The sequence below is a fragment of the Ammospiza nelsoni genome, chromosome 5, assembly GCF_027579445.1.
Source record: "Ammospiza nelsoni isolate bAmmNel1 chromosome 5, bAmmNel1.pri, whole genome shotgun sequence".
NCBI classification, from domain to species: Eukaryota; Metazoa; Chordata; class Aves; order Passeriformes; family Passerellidae; genus Ammospiza; species Ammospiza nelsoni.
The window spans coordinates 15,481,315-15,503,447 of record NC_080637.1 but is presented as its reverse complement, the minus strand read 5'-3'; the positions used below and the strand labels follow the sequence as shown (position 1 = coordinate 15,503,447).

Below are 22,133 nucleotides of genomic sequence, written 5' to 3'. Positions count from 1 at the left end.
TATACTTGGAAGCAAAGATGAATTAAATGACAGCTTGTTTCTCTCCTATAATTCACAGTACTATAATGATTATAATATTTACATGGGGTTCTTTTTCAAATTTCAGATAACTTTAGCAATTAAACAACATTTTTTAGCCTCTGAAAATTTTACATCCCAGCAGGAACCTAGAAAGCTACATGATTTATATTGAACCTATTAAAAAAAGCTCAATTGCAAAGAGGTGGTTCTAGCAAAGTTCCTCATCTTTAAATATGGGACACTCACTCAAACTTCTCTACCTGCCTTGGGTTAGTTTGTAAAAGCAAAATGTTTAAAAGAGAATTTGCCCAGTATCTTGTGCTCTGATACTGCACAGACTAACCCAGAAGAAGCAGTACCCAAGTATGGAGGATTGCAGACATGAGCTGTTTAGGAAATGTATGCTGTCCCTGGGAGTATGACACTGACACCATATTTAAGAAACTGAAAAATTACTTCAGATGTTATGACAGAATACTCCTGGTAGGGTAGGATTTGTGTCGGTGATACAACAGGAGAGGACATTTTCACTGCACACAGTAATCTGTGTTATGACACTATTCACAGGAAACTGCTATAACTTGCTGTAACTCTGGGGCTGATTTTGGATCTAACTGAGACAAAAGCCATGGCTTTCAGTTATCTTGGTCCTGCTCTGCACAGCAGCACCTTTGCTCATCTTCAAAATAAAAGTGCAGCACATAATTGGAGCACCCTCCTTCCCTGCCTTCTTTAGTGTTCACCTAAACCATTATATTTGCTGTTACCTATATTAGGACTATGAAAATACTGAAGTTTAATGGCAGCAGTCTGAGACCAATTAAAGGATACCTTAAGGAATACCAAAGACCTGCACATCCTACAGAAGCAAAAAAAAAAAGGGTTATAGCCATACATATGCCTTCTCATTAGTGGCAATAATAGCTTTCCTTTGTTTTCAGTGTTGTCCATTGTTGTTTTCTCATTTATTTCCTGAGAGTGAGTAAATACTTGTAATACTTACCTCATAAACATTGAACTGAGACTGCCCTCTTGACAACTCTCTGTAACTTGTTGTGAATTCTCCAATGAAATCATGGCTGTTTGAAAAATAAGATTTTAAATCAAATGCACAATATTTAGGAATTTAAACATGTGTTTTAACTATTAATGCAAAAGAGACACACAGCCAATATGAACTGACACCCAAGAGACAAATAATGGCAACAGATATAATTTGCTTAAAAATCTTTATTATTCCTTCTGTTTTGTGTAATGCAAATTTAAAGTTAGAAAGGATAAGCTTAAATCTTTTTGATGTCTTTTGCTTAACTTAGCTGCTCTATGAGGACTATGCTGTAAATCAGTGACTGACCCCAATGTAAGTTTACAGAACCTGAAAAAACAGAGCAGGCTGCCAAAAACTGTCACCATTTCCTCAGTGGATGACCACTGGCACTAGAGACTCTGAACTGTGTATGAGGCTATGTGACAGAAAGGGAGTTACTGAAAACAGGAAAGAAGTAACTTAAACCAGAAAAGACCAGTGTCACAGACATCTTTTATGAAAAATCCTTTCCTTAGGTTTTTCCTCCTGAGAAGCTGAGAGGCCTCAGGAACAAAATGTAAAAAATTATTATCTGCTGCTGTGGAATGCAACAGGTGCATCTGTGATTGGTCTCATGTGGTTGTTTCTAATTAATGGCCAATCACAGTCAGCTGGCTCAGACTCTGTCTGAGACAGAAGCCTCTGTTATTCATTCCTTCTTTTTCTATTCTTAGCTAGCCTTCTGATGAAATCTTTTCTTCTATTCTTTTAGTATAGTTTAATATAATATATAATAAAATAATAAATCAAGCCTTCTGAAACATGGAGTCAGATCCTCATCTCTTCCCTCATCCTCGGACCCCTGTGAACACTGTAACAGAGCAGCCCTCCCAATCTGTGTAACATGACACTGAAATTGTAAGAGGAGGACCCAAAGCTTATTTCAGCTCCTCTGTCTTCCCATCTGGGAAGAGAAAAGCAATCCACTGAGGCTACCCAGCTTATAGTATTATTGGAAAGCAGATCTCAGCCTAACAACAAAGCAGAGGTTATCAAACTTCTCCTTTCTAAACTCTATTCCCGCTCCAGGAATACATTTGGCACTCCTGTGCTGTCGTTCAAGTTTTAAAACTGCTTTGCCAATGCATAAGCAGGGCTGGCACACTGCCCAGGAGCACTGTGAGCACGGTGCCACAGGGGGATGTGGCAGGGGAAGCACCCTGGGGAAGGTGCCCAGGCTCAGGAGCACCCACAGGGCTGCCAGATGTGACTGAGCTGCAGGTTTGTACCTCAGAGGCACCTGGGATGGAAGGGCTGCAGGGCTCAGCCCCAAGTGCAGAGCTCCCAAAAGTCCCAAAAGTTCTGCTCCATTCTCTGCTCTGCCCAACTGAACTTTCCCCAGTGCTGCTCCAGCTGTGCCCTAAGAAGGCATTGCATTTCCTCTGCACTCTGCCTCCACATCTGGTGAGCTATGAAGCTAACTGTTCTACCTTCCCTCCAATGATAAACTACAATAGAAATGCAAAGTTTTATGACTTTGTGACTTGCAAAACTTCTTTTTAAGAAATTCAGCACAGTTCTAATTAAGCTATAAATATTAAAAGCAAATTTAAATAAATCTGAATGTTGCAAGATGAAAAATGGAAACAATCCATAGCAACATGAAATTTCTTTCTTGCTTTATTCATAATGAAATTAAACAAAAAACCCCTCAAATATAAAGCTCATTTTCTGAAATCAGCATGAATTCACAAAATATGTAAATCAAAGAAATAAGAGGTTCAGTCCTCATGCTGATAAGCAAAGCATACTGTAAGAAAGCTTGAGAAATACTCTATGTTAAAGATATTTCTCATTACCCAGATTCAAAAGGGACCACCTCACATGAAACACTCCCCTTTCAGCTGGGAGATCATCAAATTGCTTCCAAAACAAAGACGTCTCTTAAGAAATGTATTTTGGAGGTATATCTCTGCTGAAATGCCCTCCAGACTGCAAGGACTATTTGAGCAGGGAATAGAGGAAGCATCCACAAGGTGTATTTGTATTTAACCTTGGGTAACCATGGCACTGGAGAAAAATATATATTGCTTAAAATAGAACTTTTCCCTTTCCTAACAGTTCTAACCTTTCATTTTCAAATCAGGTTCTATATTTAAGGCAGAAATCCAAACAACAGTTCAATGACTACCTACAAACATGCTGCAGCAAACAGGAAACATGAGCCATGCCAGACAGGACTGTCCCTGGGGAGCAAAAGAATCTGTACTGCTCAAAAGTAATTGCTGCTGTAATTCCAAGAGACATTGGAAAGCTCCTTTCCCTATGGCTATATCCAAACATGAGCTAGAAAGATGTGATTCCTCTGATGAATCATGTTGCAAAGGTTTGGGCAAACATAACCAGCCTGAGAGCCCTGTGCACTTGGAAGAGCATCAGCCAGGATCTTTGCTTTGGGCACTCAGGGGGATGGACATGCCACCACGAGACTGGCACTGATGGCTGAGTGCCTGCTGGACAAAATGTGCCTTTGACAGATGTATAAGTCATTAAGAAAATATTGTAATATTAATCATCACACTTCAGCAAATGGATCTCCTTATTAGTCTCTGGATTGAGAATCCAAAGTACTTACTCTCCTTGCCTGCCCAACACCAAATTTTCCTAAATTTTCATCCATGAGTGGCATATCAGAACACTGAACAAGAGAGTCTTAGCACACAACATTATTTTAAAGCCCATCTCCCTAGGTTTTCCACTTTTAGCCCTGTGTTTTGAAGTGCTGAAAATAATTTTAAAAATTGTATAAACTTTGAATTTTTTATTATCTAAAGGAAAAAAAAAAGAGAGGAAAGGACAATCATAATCAGAAGCATGTCAATGAATAAGGATAAAACACAAGAATGTAAAAATCAACTACCTAGGTGGAGAAGGAAGATGAAGGACAAAAAATAAGGTGGAAGAGCTTAGAATCTGAAATTCAAAATCTCTCCTGCAGTATTGATATTCTCAGATGAATGCTTCTGTGGCCCCAGCTTAGCATGACAATATTTACACCTTTATAAACCCCCCCCTTTTTCTATGTAACAGTTCATAAATGTCAAGACTGTGAAATGACTTTCACAACATGTATACAAAGTGATATTTTTTCTGAAATTAAATGAGAAACTTTTTAGAGAGAACTAAAAATATCATAGTATTGCTAATGTGAAGTTGTGCAGTATCTTATTTTTTTTCCTTCTGTTATATCTGTCTGCTTCATATATAATGACACTCAATTAAAAAAACCTAAAAATGTGACTCTGTCAAACAACTGGCCCAGTAACAAAACCAAATTTTGTGACTTCTTATAGCATTAAATATTTTGGGGTTTGTCACAGCTCTTAGAAGCAATAAAAGGGATCAGAACAAGTTGTTCATATTTTGACAATCTTAATGCAAAATTTTTTATGCAAAAACTGGTTTGACACAAAGGATGTTTAGTAATTAATAGTGTTAATGTTACCAAGGGCATGCATTACTTTTTGTCAAGAAGCTTTGTGTAATATTTGAAAATAAATAAGAGCTATTTGATGACAACAATATGATCATGATATTACATTTCAATTACTTCAACAATGTAGTTTAGGAACATGAAGGAAGCAGCTCAACCCAAAGCACCATGGTGCTATTTGCCAAAGCACAGGTAACACAGAATGGGGAAAAGGGAAAAAAACTTCTCAGTCAAGACTCAGGAAGTCAAAATCCAGTCAAGTCATGATTCAGAAATCAAGTGTATGTGCTGTAATTTTGTCTTCCTGATTGCAGAACAGCCTGTAATATTCAGAATAACTTGCTTTGCTATCTGGAGAGCAGGCAATCTTTCAAAGATTGGACCTGCCCAGTCTGCACATCTCTGGAGCAAAAAGATCCAGTGTGGTGAAGTGTCCAGCTGGTGTAACAACAGCTTATAAAAACTGTCCATCACAGATGGAAATTAATATAAACTGAGGAGCAGCAGAGTTGTACAAAAAATTGTTAGAGTAACTCTTGAATGGGATTAATTTCAGATATACTTGGCAATGTCAGAGTTAAACTGGGCACTTAGGTTTTGCTATGATCACTCTGTAGGTTTATAGACACCACCAGCTGGCAATTTATTCCAGGTAGGATGGATTCAATCAGACCATTTTCCCCTGTAAGCCTCTGAAGTAGCTTAAATGATTAGTTCAATCTACTTGTCTGATTTTTGCATTGTCTAAAGTCATGTAAGATGAGTTCCATGTCACCTTTCAGAGGAATTTTACATTAAAGATGTCAGCGCTCTGTGTGCTTCTAAATTTAAAATAGACAGAAAGCAAAACGCAGCAAAAAATCATATCATTAGAATAAAAAGGAAAACATGTAAATGGTATCCCTTCATTTTGTTTTTTAGATATTAACTTTATAGGTATTCTGATTGTGATGTGAGGAAACACAGGTAATATTTGAAACTATTTGAGACTGGAGAGGCTGATGATTGTCTGAAATGCACAGTATGTTCCAGATTTCAATCAGACTGGCAGTTACTTAGTGTTATTTGTCAGATTTCTTCCTTTTCCTTTAAATCTTACAGATTTTGGATAAAGTGAGACAGCACATGGGATTTGATACCTTGATAAAATATAATCCTTGTTTTTTATTAATGTGGCAATACGATTTAATTTTTCATTGCTAGCTTATTTTCAAAAAATGTGGTTTATACACAAACACATAAAATTTTTAAGGATTTGCCAAATCTCATTCAGAAAAGAATGTTAATAGAAATTCTAATAGGGGTGCAATGATTTTTTGCTAGTCTGGCTTTTTAAATTTAAATACACTTGTTTTAATTGCTAGAATATGTTATGTATATATGTTATTTCTCTCCAATGAATATCTAATCAAGAAGGATGAATTTACACTGGCAGGTATTCATAGAGGGTAAATGTGAGATAAGAATGCTTGTAAATCAACAGGATTCATGATGGAAAACCAAAAAGACAAAATTATAACACAAGAGAGCTGAAAAGGCTTTTGGATCTTGTCAGCAAGTTAATGAACAGTAGCACAGGATACATTAGCCTACTATGATTACAAGACATTGCCACAGAAGCACAATATCATTATCTATAGTACTAGAAGCAAACTGCTTTGGTTGTATTAGAGACATTACTGTAGAATAAATAATATGGTTTTAAAAATCAAAAGGCAAGTGCATATCCATATATTTTAAAATATAAATTATGATTAATAGGAAATAATTAAGCCAGACTAACTTAAAGATAAATGGAAATAAATATATTACTGTATTAAATTTCAGTTCTAGTACCAAGACTTATGAATACAGTTTCTATTTAAAGTATGAAGATACAAGCTCAAACATTTTTAAAATAACAAGAGGTATCAATCCACTGTGTTAAACGATAATTGTACCTTGTCTGTCAAAATAAAGGCAATATGGTAGGCTCATTTCTTCAGAAAGAAATGTACAGCCAGTACACTGGGGTTCATAGCTCTTAAGAACAACAGATCCCTCCTGAATTTAGCAACAGAAATTCCATATATATTCCACTGTCCTCTTTCAAGGGGGTTATACAAAACTCAGGTCTTCCAACTCCAGAGTTTACAATAACATTTTGATGAAGACAGATGTGGAAATGAACATTCAGACCCAATGTGAAATTAAGGCAATGAATAGGTGTCTTCTATATTCCAATATTTAGGCCACCATGAGTAGCCACTGCAGGCATTTTATCATCTTCCATGGATGAATATACACACAGCAGGTTTGAAATAGGCTAATGCATCAGCATTTACCACCACTGCAAAACACAGAGCTGTACCACAGAAGAGTTTTTTCCAGTACCTGTACCTCTAAATATTGGCAAATAACTAACTTTCTCTAATATTATGCTGGACACTAAATATTTATATGTTTTGCAATGTGTAGATACATGCAGGAATAACCCTTAAGTTTTACAGAAATGATGTCTTACCTTCCATCTCTATCCCAGTCATACACTTCTACTTTAATTGTCCTAAAATAAAAAAAATAAAACAACAACACAACCCTATTAAAATGTTAAATATGTACCCAGATTGCCTTTAAGATTAATAAAATAGGGGTGCATTAATTAAGTCAAACTCAAAAACCAGAATTTTTCAGTAATTTCTCATGGGGCAGTAAATAGCCTGTCAGGTTACACAACACTTCTTCATAAATCAATAGCTAAATACACTGGAAACTCAGGAAACAATTAAACGCATTGGAAGTTTGACCAACATATTTTTACTTGCTGATGCTCTGAATTTTCTGTGGTTTTTAAAATAAATGATTCTTTAAACTTTAAAGTATTATCAAATTTTTGAAGAACTGTTTCCTTATGAGTAAAGTGAACCCTTGAGGGCAGCTCTAACCTTGCTTCAGGGATGACTGGGAAACAGATAAAAAGGAAAACCCAGATATTTTCCAAGTAAAGATCAATCATATTTCACATACTTCAAGAGTGGATTTCTTAAAATGCAAATATTAAAGAGCATATTATCATCAACATCCTTGATGAAAGAGGAAAGATATATGAGGATACAGATATTAGGCAGCTTTGTTCATCTCCTTTTACCACAGAAAGTGCAAATATGTAAGCAAATTCAACTACCACTAGCAGTTGATTTGGCCTAAAATCAACTGAACATGGGATAGAAAAATAACACCTCCCATATTTTAAGCAACAATGTAACTTAGTTTTATTCTTCAGAACAGTTTCACATGAAGTGAAGTCATTGGGGCAGTCTTATTAATAGAGGGGACAAGAATCTAAGCAATTACTTTGTCATTTGCTTCCATGGAAGCTGCTCCTTATTCTTCCAATTACATACAATCAAATAGTATTGATTCATTTTCTTTACTAAGAAGGGACTCTTTGGAGATAAAGCTGAGCAACAGCTGATATTATGTACAATATAATATCAAACAATTCACACCTGGATGTTTTTCATATTTTTATGTTATTTCAAAATACGAAAAGAAGGACTTGCTTTGTCTGCATGTACCTCTTTTCAACTCAAATTTAAAGGCTCCTAACCACACCATTTGTTATATTTTACAGCTCTTGCATAATTCAGGTTGGATTTAAGTTCCCTTACAATGAAAACGGATGAAAGTGAAAGTTGTTCTGCAGAACAAAGTGAAAAACAACTCCAAACCTCTTATCCTACCAAGTATTTCAACGTTCAAAGGAAACTACTTTCACCTTCAGAGGAATTCAGCAAAAAAAGGCAATATCACAACATTTTTTTCCCTAGACAATTTATTTTACTTCCATTTCAAAACCTGTTATGACAGACAGAACACACCACTAAGTTAAGATTTATGTAAGGTTTAGTGGGATTTAAGTTTTGAATAGTCTAACAAATCTGTGTCCAAATAGCAGAATCATCTCAGTGAGAAAACTCAGATCAAAATAAATTATTAAGAATATCAAGATAAATTCCTGAGAAGGATCTTCAGACAGGTAACTGCAGTAAGAGCAATTCATCCTTGAATAAAGCTCCTCTCTTTAATATGAAATTTATTTCATATTAAAGGATTAATTACGGATCTTGACTTTTATCTATTTTGCATGATTTGCAAGATATTAAAAGACCTTTCCAATCTTCACATACTGAAACTTAACCTTTACCTTAAAGGACACAGTTTAGAGGATGGGTTTCCTAGTTTAATATTAAAAAACCCCTTTCATTTAAAAATAATCAAGGTTAGAGATGGGTATCTCTGTTTTAAAACTTTTATGCAGAAAGTAACTGTAAGTGCTTTTTGAAAGCTCATACTAGGAGAAAAAAAGAACAAAGACACATTAGACACTAAGTACTGAAATGCCATTCCTGTGATGTCTGAAAACACTGTATAATTGCATAGTTTGAGAAAAATTAAGCAAATCCTGGTCATTCCATATGAAAATGTGGACAGAGTTCAGTCAGAAGCATGCACTAGCTGAATATTTAGTGTCCCCAACACCAGAATAAACATTTACCATGACATATTTTTACTAATGACATTATTCCCATCTTTCACATCTATCACAGAATGCAGAGCACCAAAACTTTATCTGTGAAAACTATCACTATCTGAAAGAGACCTCTGGGGTTTGTGTTTTTATGTGTTACCATGTGGATGTCAGGAAGTCAATTCTCACCTTTAGAAAGAAGGGCTTTCTAACTAAAAAAATCCAAACCTCTGAAGTTCTTTCTGGACTATCAGCAGGTTAATTTGAATCAACCTGAGAGCTAAGGACCACTTCTTAACTTGAAACATGATTGCTGTATTCAGGACTATGAAGTTCCATGGAGCCTCTATTCACTGAGCACATCATGTTGAAAGCAGGTCAACAGTAGATATACAAAAATAATTTGAGGAGTGCTATTACACTTTCAAGTTCCCTTAATTTGGAATGCTGGAGTTATTTCAATATGCCTGCACCACAACATCTTTTCTAATTAATTTGAAAACTTATTTCTTTAATATGATAAACAGTGCAGTGTTCAGAGACTAGCTTAATGAATACTATTTTGCTTATGCATTATGCACATTAACCCAAATACAAGTAAAAAATTCTATTTGAATATGCTCATTAAAAAATGGCTTCGTTTTTACTGCATCTAAGTGAAAGAGTAACCAACATGGCCATTTTTAAGGAGTCTAAAAATACCCATTTCCACTGAACTAATTTGTTTCTTATTAGTGGTAAGATGTTGATTAAAAACATGTTATTATTACCACCTGAAGATAGATCCTTTTGCATGGCACCACTGAAAACCTCAAATCTGAAGATGACTACCTTCTGTGCTTCTCATCTACTGATCTATGTATTTTAAAGCCTTTCATTTATCAGCATCCTCTGACATTGCACTGTCACTCAAGGAAAACAGATCATCATTGTTTTTCATTGAAACATTAAAAAATATTTGTGTACAGTTGTCACAGAGACCAAGCTTTAAATCAGTCTTTTCTTTCTGTTTCTAATTCACACCATAGAGAGCAAAGAGCCTTTTCCAGAAAACACCACTAGCATTTCCTACAGGTTAAGCATATTTGCTTTATTTTTCTAAATTCTTTAATGTGATGAATGGTTTTGAACACCTATTATCATTTCAAAATGTTGATTAAATAAAGAACACACAAATTAGGGAGAAAAAATATGTATATGCAAAAAAGCTTAAGCTACACCTTACCGGTCATAGTCTCCATTACAGAGTGCTCTGACAGAAATCTTGAATGCCTGCCACACTGGATTCAATGTATTTTTCACAACTTCTGTTTTGTGGCAGATTGTAAAACTGCAATTAATACAAAAAATTAATTAAGATACATTTTGTATTATTTACTTTTTCTTTTGCACCATTGATGACGGAATGAAAAGAACTGTAAGCATTCATATATACAATGTGCATATAAAATATAAGGTAAGAAAAAGAGAAATATGGTGAAATCAGAAGGAAGGGAAGACTGAAGAGACCTGCTGGAGAGAGATTACAGACTAAAGTGCTAAACAACTCTTAGTCTTAAATGTTTTTACCCAAAACGTCAACAGAAACTACAATCATACAGTGAGTATTTCAGGGAAGAGCAGTTTCCATCCCACTAATTTAAACAGACCTTGTACATGCAGGAATTAGTCACAGATACAGAAAGGAAACAATCTTGTGAGGATCTGACTCTTGCTTAGAAATTAAGAAACTGAGCCAAGGGAATAATGGCTTTCAGATTTTAGTTCCCCATTTTATGTCCATAATTTTTTAACCAGGGCTGTCTCAGGTAAAACATGTAATTCTCTCTGAGATTGAATGATCACTTTCTCTCATGAACTGTATTCACATATTCTGCTTTCTCTAAATGATGCAAAATTAAAATACCTCTTTTGAACCCCCATCTTGGGGACTGAACTGTTCAAAAGAAAGCAAGAACAAGGTCACTGGTGAAATCATTACTGAAATTCCTCATCCAGTTGCAACTGAAGTTATCCTCTGAGGGAATGTCCTCCTTGCACCCCAAACACCTACGCTTTCAGGCTGCACGTGCCAGCACTCCCAGTAACACCCAGAGAAATTTCACAAGTGACCTCAATGCCACTCACAAAGGAGCCATAACTCCTCCAGGCTTGCAGTGTTTACTCAGGATACCATTCCTATCATCTGCCTCCAAGACAAAAAAAACAGGTAATAGATGCACACACCCATAAACACAATTATGTTAACAACTGCTCCAGTTAAGCTACACAGAAAAGTAGCATCATGTGTGATGATACTTGGTTTGGTTTGGTACATGTTAGATGTGAGGACTTTCAGTTTCCAAGAAAACTTAACATGCTAGTAGGTCCCCACAAAGGCAGAGTGTTGCATTGAGCAGTGCATGTCAAAGCTTAGCAGTGAACAGAAGAGATCAGTCTACTTTAACAAATTAAAGCATTAATGTAGCAAACCATTTGTAAAAATGATTTGCTACATTAGCCATTAGCTACATTAGCCATTTGTAAAAAAATTAAATTCTATTTCAGGAATTTTTAAATTCAATTTCCTGGAACTATGTCAAAAAGATAAAAGAGACTTCCTAATTTAAATTTGCATCATAAAATGTTTTTATCTAAACACAATTTCTAAGCATTAGCATATTTTGCATCTACAATTTTTTTGAGAATTCTATTTAATTCAAATGCATACCATATCTTCACAAATGTAACACTATTTAGCTATTTCATTACTATTGTCATAGTGCTCTATATTTATGAGACATTTACCTCTTAAAACCCTCAATTGCAGTGTTTGATCAATTTCTTGTAACGGTTTTATTCCTATATTGCCTAACATGACAAATTGAAATCCAACAAACATTATAAAAGAAACACAGCTTAATCTGGAAAGTGTAAAAAAAAATGAGAACTATATTGGCTGTAAATAATTAAGTTGCCTAATGATTAGCAGCAAAAATACTTAACAGGCACCTACCTGCCATCTTCATTGCTTCGATGAAATACAAGGAAAGGATCAGATTTCCCAAAGAAGTCCTTCTTGTCTAGCTTGTTTGCACAAAATTGCATTAAAACTGAATCCTGAAATGGGTAATAACGAAAAATTACAGACTGCATGCACTCTACTATACTAAACAAAATTTGACTAAACTATGCAAATAGGAAACAAAATAAAAGGGGGTATCTGTGTTCCAAATGCTCTCTACATATCCACATTTGTGCAATGTCTTCACAGTGCAGTTTGAATGGTTGGTACCAAGAATTTCTTTGTAGGGACACCAGAAAAAGAACAAATTTCTATGCTAAAAAGGCTTAGGATTTTTCAAGGATTTCCTGATATCAAGCATTCTGAAAGAAGTAGATGCATAGGCAAGGAAAGTATATTAAAAGCAATTTTTAAAATTCCAGTCAGGCACAGCTCAGCCTCATTCCTTCAGTGACTTGGAGCTGTTGTTGTCTGTTCCTACTGCCTGTCAAGCAAATGGCTGCTGGCTCTTAAGAGTCTGGAACCTTCAAGAAAATGAGCCTGAAAGGTACCAAGTACATCCAACCTGACAACAAATAAGAGACAAGTTTCTTTGCTGTGATCAGGCAAACTGGAAGTCACACATGGCATCTCTTTGGGCAAAGTCAAGAACGAGAAAAAGATTGTGAATGCAAAGATAAACTTGCAGCAGACTCACCAGCTAACTGGGGCAGGGGCTGCTGGAAGATTGTTCCATAAACAGATCTTGAGGTGCAAGAGCAACAAGAGGATGATGACAGAAAATGTGGGCTCACCACTGAGTGGGGCAGGAGACCAGGTGACAAAGGACATTGCAAGGTCCATGTTTCTCACAGCTTTTCTATGTTTTTCTCATAGCTTTCTATCTTACTGCTAAGATTTGCCTTGGAGACTCCTGGAAACCTGAAACCCAGACCTGAGAAAGTCTGGAACAAGGATAACTTGTGCTTGGTAGAGGAGGACCAGGAAAGGAACATTTAAAACAGACCAGACATACAGAAGCCCATGGGACTTGATAGGATGCACTGGAGAGTGCTGATGGAGTTGGCCAATATTACTGTGGGGCCACCTTCAGTTACCTCTCTAAAGTTATGATGTTCAGGGGAAGTTCTCCTGTCTTTGAGAAAGGGCAAGAGGATCCAAGACAGTTTTATCTCAAGCCCTGAGATGATGAGAGAGCAAAAAATCCTGGAAAACATATGTAAACACAGGAAAAGCAAGAAGGTGGCTAAGAGACATCAGAAAGGATTTACAAAGGCGAAATTAATGCCTGATCCACTGGAAACCTTTTCTCACAAAATGAGTGGCTGATTGAACGAGAGGAGCCTAGTGAATGTTGTTTATTCTTCACCTTAGCTTGGCCTTATACAGTGCCTCCCCTAAATCACTAACTAATGAATTATAGAGTAGAAAACTGGACAGTGAGGAACACTGAAAAATGGCTGAACTGCTGGGCTTCAAAGGGTCATATTGAATGGCACAAAGTCCACCTGGGACCAGTCACTAGCAGTGTACCTGAGGCGTCAAAAATGGGCCAAGAATGCTGAACATCTTCATTAATGGCCTGGATGATGGATAGAGTAGACCCACTGCAAGTTTGCAAACAATACAAAACTAGAAATAGCAGTTTATACAACAGATGGTCATGCTGTCATTCAGAGACATCTGTACAGGCTGGAAAAATGAACCAATATGAACCTCATGGGGTTCAACACAGCAAAATGCAGATACAGAACATGAAGGGGAAAAACCTATGCAGCAGGACAGGCTGCAGGCCAAACCTTGGCAGCTTGGCAGAACAGGACTGAGAGGGTTTGGTGGACACCAAGTTGATCAATGGCAGCAAAGGCCAACAGCCTGCTGGGCTACATTTGGGAGAGTGCTGACAGTAAGTTAAAGAGACAGCTTTGGTGAGGCCACTCCTGAAGTACTTTTCATTCCTGGAGCACTGTTCTAGGCTCCCCAGTACAAGGAAGACACAAGCATCCTGAAGCAATTCCATCAAAAGCATCACTAAAATGATTAAAGGATTGGACCATCTCTCATCTGGGGAAAGGCAGAGAGAGCTGAAACTATTTAGCCTGGAAAAAAGAAGGTTTATCAATTTGTGTAAGTACATGGTACTAGGGAATAAACAGCCTATGGTTAGTGGCATCCACAGGAAGAAAATGTTGCAATACATACATACTTGAAATGTGAGAAATTTCACTTAAATATAAGGAAAAAACCTTTTTACTCTGAGTGTGCTGAAAAGCTTTAACAGAGAAATTGTGGAGATTGCTTAGACTTAAAACACAACTGCACAGAGCCCTGAGTAACCTGCCCTAAGAGGGGCAGGAGTATTGGACTAGACAATCTTCCAAGGTCTTTTCCAACCTCAGCAATTCAATGATTCCAAAACTCATTGACAATCTGAATATGAGTTGTAAAAATTTGGATAAAGTACAAAAATACAAAAGATCAAGTATGTGACAGCTGCTAAGACATTGCAAGAGACTGTGAAAGAGTGAGGACAGGAAGGAGCACTGCAAGAGATATTCAGCATTGGCTTCTGCTTCTTCCTGCTTCTTCTCTCTAAAACTAGGAGCAACTTGAAGGAAAACAATATTCTAACTTCTTACATAAATCACAAAATGTAAATTAATAACTTATACCATTAACAATCCAGTGCAGTGTAAAATCACAAAATAATTGTCATGTTATTTTTGGAAAGCAATGAGCACACTTACTCTGCAACACCCTAGTTCCTCTGCTGTTACTATGACTGTTCCACACTTCTTCCCAGGAATTCCTCTGCAAAATACACAACCACATCACCTTAGTTCCTTAATATCATGTATGAAAATTACAACTGATAGAGAGAGCACAAGGTAAGTTTTCAAGTCACAAAGCTGATGGCATGCAATTCAGTTTCCCTCTTCTGCCACTTGTCCTGTGTAAAAAAGTTGGTTTATCCTAAGTGAATTGGTAAATAAATAAAGGAAAATAAAATGTGAAAATCTACATTTCAGTGTGCCTACTGGCTTGAGAGTCCAGAACCCCTAGGCTTCTCTACAGTGATCACCTCTTTCTGGACAGTATTTGAAGGAGCAGGTAGAGGAGCATTGTTAGAGGAACAGAACAGACAACCATTATCAAAGAAAGGTTTTCAACAATACCTGCATGTCTGTATAAGATACAGTCTTGAGAAATAATTATTGTCTCCTCAGAATAAATGATTCCACAATTGAGACACCACATCTGCAGCACCAAGAGAAGTTTGAAAGGACACTCTGAAGAATACTTGGGCTTTAACAAGGACTGAAAGGAGGACCTTTATAGAGCCTGTGTAAAAGATGGCCATTTATGTGGAAATTCAAACCTGAGAGGTAAAAAAAGAGCCTCCAATTTTGCAAGCTGGAATTGCAATGAGGCAGAGGATGGAACATCTTTCAGGTCACTCAAAAATTTACAGGCTTATCCCTGAATTTGCAGAGCCTGGCCCTCTGATAGTCACACCCACAGATAAAACGACAGGACAAATATAGGAAGTTCAGGTATTTTTCTATCAGTTATGTTCACAGCAAAATGACAGGAAAAAGAACTCCACATAATAGGCCAGCTGGCTCCAGTAGACCCTCATTAGCAGGCAGTGGCACTCAGATGTGAATAACTAGCATAGAATGCTCATTAAGCTTTGCAATGCCCTATCTCCTCATCAAAGGAAATCCCTACAGGAATGCACTTAGCATATCCTGGAAAAAAACATTGCTCAGAGTTATAAATGTGGCTAGCATCTTCTCTCAAGGAAGACAGAATGTGCAGAGATCTAATTCTGGATGGTGTCTGAGCAGGTGACGCTCTTGAGAGAAAAAGGAAACCACAGCATTTTGGGAAGTAGAGGAATCTGCATATTATCCTTTCATGCCAGTACAGCTGGAACACGAGAGCCAGGCAGAGTAAATCCTACACATGGAGCTTGTCTTGAGAAGGCATTTAATGAATCTAGTAACCCAACAGGAAAAGAGAACAAACATTACTGTTAAAATGTCACAGTATCCATTTCACCTTCTTTGAATTACTAGAATTATTTTCCAATATAAATTATCCAAAACAACAGTTCATATCTGTATCTGGCCAGTCTGTAAAATAAAGTGCAACACTAAAGTATGTTCTTGAGCAAAAAATGCTCACTGTCACAAGGACAACAGGCTACCACACTACAATACTGGGAGCCAGACACTCTCCTGTGACAGACTGCATAAAATTCCAAGTCCTTAATGGTCTCAGGAAAAGAGAGGGAGGTTCAGGGGACAATCTCACAACTGCCAAGAAGAAATACTGTCAGGTTCATGCCTCAGAGGTGCAATTCACTGGTGCTTGTAACACCAATGAAACTGCAAGGCATGCATGCCACGTAGGCAAAGAAAAATGTGAATTGTGTACCTTCACTTTTGTACTTGCCATGAAGATCAGTGCAGGGTGTGTTTCAGTTTTCCTGCCTGACCACAGCAATGGTGACCCTCTAGGCTTGAGATGTTTTACTTTAACTCTGAGGAAGGACAAGACTACCCTTTCACTGCAGACTTCCTCAGGGAACCTTTCCTAATAATACACAATCTGACTTGAAGCTGGACAGCTCACACCAGCCATGGAGTCCTGAATTGTGTAAGACTTTTGCAAATGCCTAAAGTAGATAGAGCTTCTTCTAGAGAATAATAAGCTTCAAGTCTTTCTAATTTTCATTTTGAAGGAACATCAGAGCTTACTTGAATGCCAATCAGAGAATGGAATTCAAGCTTCTCAAACTGCTTAAGGATAAAAAGTGCTACTTCTGTAGGGTGGCTGATTGGGACTAAAACAGCACCAAGCTTTCTCTTTGTAATCCATTGGCAGAGAACTGAAGAGGGAAAATGTTAATGAACTTCAGAAATATGGTGAAAAGATAAAGCTCTCTTAACTCATAGATCATAAAGAGCATTCATGCTGTGAGAACACAGAGTTGACTTCATAAAGAGAACAGTAAACTCAAAGCAGTAAACATCCCTAAGAAGGGAAGACATGCAATATTGTCAATTAAATTCTCATTGTTTGACTGTTAAGAGATACCAAACACGCATCTACAAAGCAAACAACCTTGAAATGCATTGCCAAGTTTCATGAATAACAGAAATGTGTCCTTGACACCCAGACTTGAGAGTCCAGAAAGGACAATCACTCAGGGACAGTTGTCAAATCACAGCACTGTCAAAAGCAGCAATGACAGAATAAACAGGGACACTATGAAGAACTGATAAAAAGTCAAACATTCTCTCATTAACATGTGCCTACCTACGTGTTGGGTCCACTTAGTAACTACCATACAACATAGTATCAGAACCCAGACCTGAGAAATGCTTATTTACCCATGAGATAATATTTTACACAGGCCAAGAGGTCTGTGAAGACCTCTTTTCCACTGATATTTTTTCTTTTCTAATAGATAATTTCAAACTTTAAACTTCACTTGTTACTTATTTCAGACTTCATTTAACCTGTACCAAATGCTAAACTGCTGAATGAATGCCTTTTAATCTACATATTCAAAATAAATTTCAGAAAAAGTGTTCTGTGCTGAATAATTGACTAATTGAGGACAGAGCCAAATCTGAAGACTTTTTAAAAGTCAGGTAAGATTCATCTTACTAAATATAAGTGTCTTCAACATTAGCACTTTCTCTGACCAAGTGACCACAGGCTCCCAGTAGAACCAACTGACAATGACTTAGCTCAGTCCATGGAGCTGTGGCAGTGCAATGTGCTGTGGCAGCTGGCATGAGCCAGGCCTACACAGTGAAAAGTCAGTGAGCTGTTGTTTTAGTAGGGCCAACCACCAGTTCCAGCTGACAAGACAGGATTTCTGTGCTCAAACTGTGCAGCCATCAAGAATTAAAACATGTCCAGACCAAGCAGTGACTGCTGTGTGCTGCTATCCCCCAGTGCTGGAGCTGGGCAGGGGTTGTTCCCTTAATTGTGTTACTGGAGCTCCCCTGCCTGTGCCTTGTGCCTCTGTGATCTTTGAGTGTGTGGAGATGGGTTTCCACAAGCTGATGACTCTCCTGGGATGGATCTGAAAGCAGCCAGGGCAAGTATTTGGCTCCCCCACCTACCACTGGGACACTCTTCTTATTTGTTCACAGACAACCTTTTTAATCACAAAGCCTAACACAACTTCTCTGTTATGACACTTACTGTACCGGTCCTCAAGGTTATTTCCTAGATATGTTTTTAAAAGTTTAATATCCAGAATGGGATTAAGGGGAGAATCACAAAATACTGTTGTCTAATAACCACAATATTTGCTGATGTTAATAATTTTGTGTGATTTTATTAGAAATCTGATAATCTGGTCAACTGATTCTTCACTGTGTCTTTGGGAAAGCTTTTTGCAGGAACTCAAATGCTTGAACAAAAGGTAATTAAAGTTTTATGATGTGCTAATTTGCAAAGCAAAACAAGCATTTTTTAGATTAGTACACTCAAACTATTTCTAATGCAAGATGTAACAAGATTGACAAAAATTATGGATTAGTTAATTCCTTTGCTAATTGTCCAAAATGAAACCTAAATTATCATAGCCTATATAAAGTAAGATTTCTATTGCATGTAACTGTTATACTCTCTCTTAAAAGCCATATCTGTCAATTCTGCATATCAAGATATCTCACAGCAAAAAAGCCCCACAACTCTAGCCTCATGTAGCAGTATCCATTCACCCAACATTCCAGAATACTTACACAATTGATTTTTCCAGTCTGCTCCCCTGTGATCCCACTATTTCTCCCAGTGTGCAAAACATCTGTCCCAAAAAATCCTGAAGAGCAAAAACATAAAAACTCAGAATTCATATTTCATACATTGAAATTTGGTTTTCCATTTATTTCAGCTGTTCCCTACGGAAGAACAGATTCTGCTGAACACCACATCTTAGTAATAACTATGCAACAGTCAATCATAAACAGACTCACTACCACCTGTTTGATATAACAGTAGGTTACACTTATAGATGTAATTCTAAGGCACTACTCAACCACTACAGTGAGGATGTAATTGCAGATCAGTGGCTAAAAGTCTCATCTTTTCACTGTGAAGCACACACACAGAGTATTCCTTCTACTATCCTTTTTTCCTTTGCTCCAAGTTCTCAAAGGTTCTCTTACCAAAGCCTTCCTGTATTTAATTTTAAAAAATTAACTGATAAGCCTCTGAATACTACTCCTGCATCTCTAAATGTTAAAGTTACTATTTCATCACTCCCACTTTTATATTCATGTTGTCTTGAAGGTTTCTTCTAACATTGAGACACAATAAAAACATGCTTCAGTTTTAGGACCCAAAAATTATCAACTAATTGCAGCATATTGCATATCTGAAAAGGTATACATGCATGCTCAAATATGCCCTTTGCAAGAGAAATGTCCCATTAACGTTATACTGATTATACTTATGTGTTTTCACTCATAGCCAATCACTGTATTTTTCTCTGTGTACCTGGTATTACTTAGAGTCAAAAGAAAATAAACAAACTTAAGAAATGTAAGCACTTTAACACAAGGAATTACAGTAGTGAGGAAGAACTTACATGTTTTGACAGGTTAGGACTCTTCGAGTCAACATCATAGCTTAGGAAAAAAAAAAAGAAAATTTATATCAGAGTTGCCAGATGACATATCTGAGGACAATTAAGTAAAGAAACAAAAATGAAACCATTTTTTCACCTATTGACATGTGTGAAATGTATACAGATTTGTGAATGGAAGTTCCCCAGAAAGGAAGACAAACTGAGTCATCATATATAGGACTATGGTTCACTAGTTATTTGAAATTAAATCATTTTCAACAAAGTGCGAACTTTAAAGAGAAATTCTTCTGATATTCCTTTTTGAACAGTGAAAGATGGCAAAAAGCAGACCAAAAATTAAAAATTAACCCTAGAAAACAAACTAACTTGTAAATTATTTTCTTAGGTAATTGTTCAGTCATTTGAATAAGCAAATAGAAATAACTAACAATAAACTAAACTGCTTTCAGCAAGAGTTTTACTTGTTCTTTTGAGTTTATCATAATCTTGGCCTTCCTCCAGCTATAAAACGTCATCATTTCCCTTCCATAATCAAGTCAAATAGTTTAAAAAAGTTACTCTCTGAATTTAAGAGATATTGAAAAAAATAATGTAAGAAATTCATACAAGTTTACTAATCTCTATACTTTGATAGTCTTTCATCTTTATCAGATAATCCAAGTAATAGTTTTATCACATAATCTGTTCAGATTCAATGCCAGTTACTAAACTGAAAAAGTTTTCATCTGTTATGCTACTGCCCATGTCAGGCTGTCCTGCATGGAATGTTCTGTGCTGTGCACAGCTTTGGCTGTGCTGCCACAGCTGGTGCTGGGATTCATCGTGGACCAGATCACAGGTCAGGATGGCAGGAATACCACAACACAGCTGGATGTGCTGCAGCACAGCCAAAGCCTCAGAAACATATTCATAAAGAAAAGAAATTCCTACAAATACTATTAACTTCAGTTAAAACCTCCAATTAAAAGCAAACTGGTGAAATTGAACAGAAAAACACAACTTATAAATTGACCTGAGGGATAGCTACAGAAGTAAAACAATGAACAACTTCACTGGCAAAATCACTTCCTAAGTACCAGCAGTGAGCAGAAAGGGGCCTGTGACATTGTGGCTGTACATTTTGGGGGAGGTCATGCTCATTTATTGATGCACTAAATATCAAAGAAATACTTGCTGCTTGATTTTTTTCTCCCCTTCAAAATACATTATTCATATAAGGAATTTCTTTGAAAAATAACACTTTGGCCAACTGTGGTACACAATTTTGCCAAGGAACTGAATATAGGAAGCTTTCTAAAGCTTCAGAATTGGGATTTAATCCATGAGTGGCTATGTGAGATTCGCATTTCTAATTCAGAGTTCTAAGATATTTAATTTTTCATCTATCACTGTTATAGGGCTCTACAGTAAATTCACACAATATCACTATATGGTCACTTGCAGGCAAAGACAGCAACAGCTTTGAGTTCAGAACAGACTTGTGTCCAGGTAACCCAGGACAGCAGCAGAAAGCAGTCAGGTCTTTCTGATGAGCACAAAGAACATGTCATATTTACAGTTTTTCATAAACAGACAGGAGTCCATTTCTCTGACTACATAAAGAATTAAACAGGGAACTGTGTTTTCCGCCCCAGGTCCAAGTCCCTTCCAGACAACATTTATCCAGAAGGTCTTTACAGACTCCCCTTTCTTTCTGTTGACTGAGCTTTCTCTTTTTCAGTTCAGTTCTTTCACTTCTCATTTCTGCTGCACTGTTCCCTCCCCATACCCTGCATCCTATGAGAAGCAGGAGGCAAACAGACACAGATTTCCACACAGCCCCCACTGTGTGGCTATTCCAGCACTGCTTTATACCTGGAGAAGAATCCTTTATTTCACAAATTGATTAGCTCTGACTTAAAACTTATTTTAAATAACCCACAACAGTTATACTCCACAGATTGAATGACATTAAACCTAACTTTTAAGACTACAAATAAAGTCTGCATCAGGCTTCCATTGTGGTTTGTACCCAGCCACCTCAAAGCACCCTGCAATCTTCCTGGCTTTAGTATTTCCTTTCACTCCTTGAAATAGGTGGTCTAGTACATCTTACAAAGGAAGTGAAAAGAAATAGGAAAAGGGGTTTTCAACTAAAAAAGGACATACAAAGAAAATTTGTGGCCACAATGCATAGTGTGATGCAAAACTGCAGCAAAAACTTAATTATCTGTGAGGGTTATTCATACTCTCTCCTAGGGCAGGGTTAAGAAAGAACTGCTAATAAAAAAAGAGGATGAAAATTAAAAAAACAAGACAACCTTGATTATCACAAAGACTGAAATAATCAGAAATGTAAGAGATGACATGCAAAGGTGACATGACCTGGTAACTGGACTCTCAATTCTGTTTTCCAAATAATGAAGTGAAAGTCAAAACAATTCCACCAGTAGAATGAAATGAGCACATCTGGAAAAATGT

At 36.9% G+C, this 22,133-nt stretch overlaps 1 protein-coding gene across 3 annotated transcripts in view; it reads right to left on the bottom strand.

Moving 5' to 3' along the window:
• CPNE8 (copine 8) overlaps window positions 1-22,133 on the bottom strand; it is a 70,030-nt gene that overhangs the window by 25,782 nt on the left and 22,115 nt on the right. For all 3 annotated transcript variants that reach the window (XR_009418511.1, XM_059472734.1, XM_059472735.1), the window contains exons 5-11: window positions 19,674-19,713; window positions 18,829-18,905; window positions 14,803-14,866; window positions 12,047-12,150; window positions 10,277-10,381; window positions 7,045-7,086; window positions 1,025-1,100 (exon numbers count right to left, since the gene is read on the bottom strand). Coding sequence is in view for 2 of the 3 variants with exons in the window: in XM_059472734.1 (XP_059328717.1) it covers window positions 1,025-1,100; window positions 7,045-7,086; window positions 10,277-10,381; window positions 12,047-12,150; window positions 14,803-14,866; window positions 18,829-18,905; window positions 19,674-19,713 (508 nt within the window). In the remaining variant the exon portion in view is untranslated. The remainder of the gene's footprint in view (window positions 1-1,024; window positions 1,101-7,044; window positions 7,087-10,276; window positions 10,382-12,046; window positions 12,151-14,802; window positions 14,867-18,828; window positions 18,906-19,673; window positions 19,714-22,133) is intronic.